The following is a 3,439-nucleotide window of genomic DNA, read 5'->3' as shown; positions in this document are numbered from 1 at the left end:
CCCCACCTGTTCCAAGTGAGATATTTTTCCATATCAAGACAGGTTAGGGAAAAAAAAAAAACCTGCCAATTCCACTTGTAAGGCTCAGATCAGCTAAAGGAATATTGTTTTCTACTAAAGGTATAAGGCCCAAAATTCTGGGGGAGGGGTCGAGTCGATTAGACTAACCCCAGTATGCAACTGGTACTTAATTTATCGACTCCGAAAGGATGAAAGGCAAAGTCGACCTCGGCGGAATTTGAACTCAGAACATAAAGACAGATGAAATACCGCTAAACACTTAACCTGGCGTACTAACGTTTCTGCCAGCTCACCACCTTCAGCCAAAGAAATATTAGAAGACACTTGCCCATGGGGCCACACAACAGGACAAAACCAAATACCACACAATTAGGGAGCTAGCTTTTTAATCACACAGTGAAGTTTGAGCTTCATGTGCATGTGTGTGTGAGTGTGTATATATATGTATACGCACACACACACACATACATACACTCATATATATTTGTGCATGCATATATAATTGTGCGTGTGTTGTTGACTATTAAATAATGCAGCAGCCTGCTGTATGTTTATACGCAAATCTCTCCATCCCCTTCCATGACCCAGTTTATCAGGTATTTATAAGACACACCCTGTACATTAACTTTGATGGCAATTTTCTAACAAAAATAAAATCTTAATAAGTCTCTATAGTAACAGCTATTTGTGATTAGCTTCACATCAGGCCAGACTCTGCAAACCTATGATGAAAATGGTTCCAGCCATGACAATCCCATCGTTTTGGTTTTTTTTTTTTGGTTTTTTTGTAAGAATAGGTAATGAGTATGTGTGCCAGATAACTACATTTTCCAGTGTCTCCTTTTTATTCTTTTCTTTTCTACTAAAGGCACAAGGCCCGAAATTTTTGGGGAGGGTCCAGTCGATTAGATCGACCCAGTATGTAACTGGTACTTAATTTATCGACCCCCGAAAGGATGAAAGGCAAAGTCAACCTCAGCAGAATTTGAAATACCACTACACACACACACACACACACGTATATGGTTGGGAAACAAGGTTCTTAACCACACAACCACACCCATGCCTACTATTTTCTCCTTTTGTCGCTGCTGCTGCTGTTGCTGCGACAATTTGAAATCCCGCCAAGCATTTTACTTGGCATCCTAACACTTCTGCCAGCTCGACGCCTTAGTGTATCCGTTTTATTAAGACGACAGGGTGGATTCTGAGGAAAATTTGACTGCTACTTCTAACAGAACAAGTGTCCATGTAGAGGCTGGCTTGTGGCCTTGTGTCAGTTATTAGAACGAGTCGTTATGGCTGTTGCTGTTGATAGGTGACACAACATACACCCTGTATGCTCTGTAAAGTGGTTGTCAAATGAACAGAAAATGCATAGGATTCTAGGGCCACTGTATTCAACCCCTCTAGTGTTGGTGACACAAAATAAACTGCACCCTAAACGCTCAGTAGTATGGGTTGGCAGCAGGAAGAGCATCCAGCCATAGAAACAAAATCAAGCAACACATATCAGCACCGCTCTATGGGAGTAGTGGCCCCCGCCAATAAGAAACGACTCAAACCATAATGACCCCACCAACTCATGCCAGCATGGAAAGCAGACATAAAAATGATCATGACAATGATGATGATGATAACAAAACACACGTATATGTAAATAAATATATGTGGAAGTGTGTATGCAAACAACAGGCTTCTGTACAATTTCCCCTCTGTCATATTCTTCCATGGTATTATTCACCTGAGATAAAGTGGCGGACACTTTTCTCGCGATGCCAAGCAGTAGGATCACAAATGAAGCACATAATGACAGGTTTAACCAGACAACCACACCTGTGCCTTTTTTCACATGGGCACCCATAGTCACACCTACATCAACAACCACATCTGCACCTAGTAATGCCTACACCTAAACCCACGTCTGCACCTAAAACCACACCTGTACATAGAGCCACACCACACCCATACCTGTAATATTATCCACCATCTATAGACGCAGGTATGGCCAGTACTTTTATATGATTAAGAATATCACTTTACAATTGAACAGCTTTCGGTTTGAGCCCAGTTTGTGACAGCACCCTAGCTAAATGTTTTCTACCACAACCATGGTTTAACCAAAGTCTTCTGAACAAAACTATGTGGGTGGAAACTGTGTGGAAGCCCATCATAGGAGTCATTGATGTCTTTTAATAGTAGACAAGATCCATCACAGATTTAAACTCTGTGTTGCAAGTATCTGGCCCATGTCCCCCAACTCTGATAAAAAAAACTTCCTTTCTTCCTCCCACCAATCCCAGAGACTCTGAAAAGGGCCACAGATGCTGGCTGCCCCTTTTTTTTCCCAGCTATTAGAATAAGATGCCATTTACCTCTGTTTCAATGGTTGGATGGTCTTTCTATTGCCAACCACATTAGAGTGTACTGGATGCATTTTTTCTGCTTGTTTTGGTACCAACATTAAAAAGGTTGAATAAAGGGATCCCAGAACCCTATGCATTCTCTCTTCATTTGCCATCCACTTTACAGAGTGTTCTGGGTGGTATGTGTTGTGTTACCAACATCGATTGTTTCACTCACCAGCAGCAGCAGCAACAAAAGGAGAAAATAATAGGCATGGGTGTGGTTGTGTGATTAAAAACCTTGCTTTCCAACCATGTATGTGTGTGTGTGTGCGTTTGAGTTGTATTTGTATGTGTGTGTGTGTGTGTGTGTGTGTCACCTAGCTTGAAACCCAATATTGGATTGTTTACCTCCCCTTCAACTTAGCAGTTTGGCAAAAGAAACTGACAGAATAAGTACCAAACTTTACAAGAAAGAAAAAGAAAAGAAAAAATCAAAGGTGCTCCAGCATGGCCACAGTCAAATGGCTAAAACAAGTAAATGAGTAAAGTACAAAAGATAATTACCTTTGGTAGACTGGTTATCCTCAATGACCACTCTTTCAAACACAACGTTGACCAGTTGTTTGATGGTGGCTGCAGCAGTATTTATGGTTGTACTGTCTTTGGTGAAATGTAGTCGGAAACACAACACAAGGGCCTGCAAAAGAGAAAACAGGAGTTAGGGGGGTTGCAAGAATCATTGCGAGAGTGTCCAAAAAGAATGCTTTGCAGTATCTGTTCCAACTCTTTGACTTCTGGGTTCATGTCTTGCCTCTGACCCTTCTAGGGGTCGTAAACGAATAAGGTATCAAGTACAGGGGTTGATGTAATTGATTAATTTCTCTTCTCAAGACTGCTGGCCTTGTACCGAAATCAGAAACAAAAAGTGGTAAGCTGGCAGAACCATTAGCACATTGGACCAGGCTCCAATCCATTGCACCAGGCTCCAATCCATTGCACCAGGCTCCAATCCATTGCACCAGGCTCCAATCCATTGCACCAGGCTCCAATCCATTGCACCAGGCTCCAAT

The 3,439-nt window shown here is 41.9% G+C and overlaps 1 protein-coding gene across 1 annotated transcript in view; it reads right to left on the bottom strand.

Annotated features, from left to right (window-relative positions):
• LOC106883236 (protein MON2 homolog) overlaps positions 1–3,439 on the bottom strand; it is a 690,047-nt gene that overhangs the window by 650,904 nt on the left and 35,704 nt on the right. The window contains exon 5 of the mRNA XM_052972014.1: positions 2,934–3,066. Coding sequence (XP_052827974.1) covers positions 2,934–3,066 — 133 coding nt within the window. The remainder of the gene's footprint in view (positions 1–2,933; positions 3,067–3,439) is intronic.

This window comes from Octopus bimaculoides, chromosome 11, assembly GCF_001194135.2.
Source record: "Octopus bimaculoides isolate UCB-OBI-ISO-001 chromosome 11, ASM119413v2, whole genome shotgun sequence".
NCBI lineage: Eukaryota > Metazoa > Mollusca > Cephalopoda > Octopoda > Octopodidae > Octopus > Octopus bimaculoides.
This window is presented reverse-complemented; position numbering and strand designations above follow the sequence as displayed.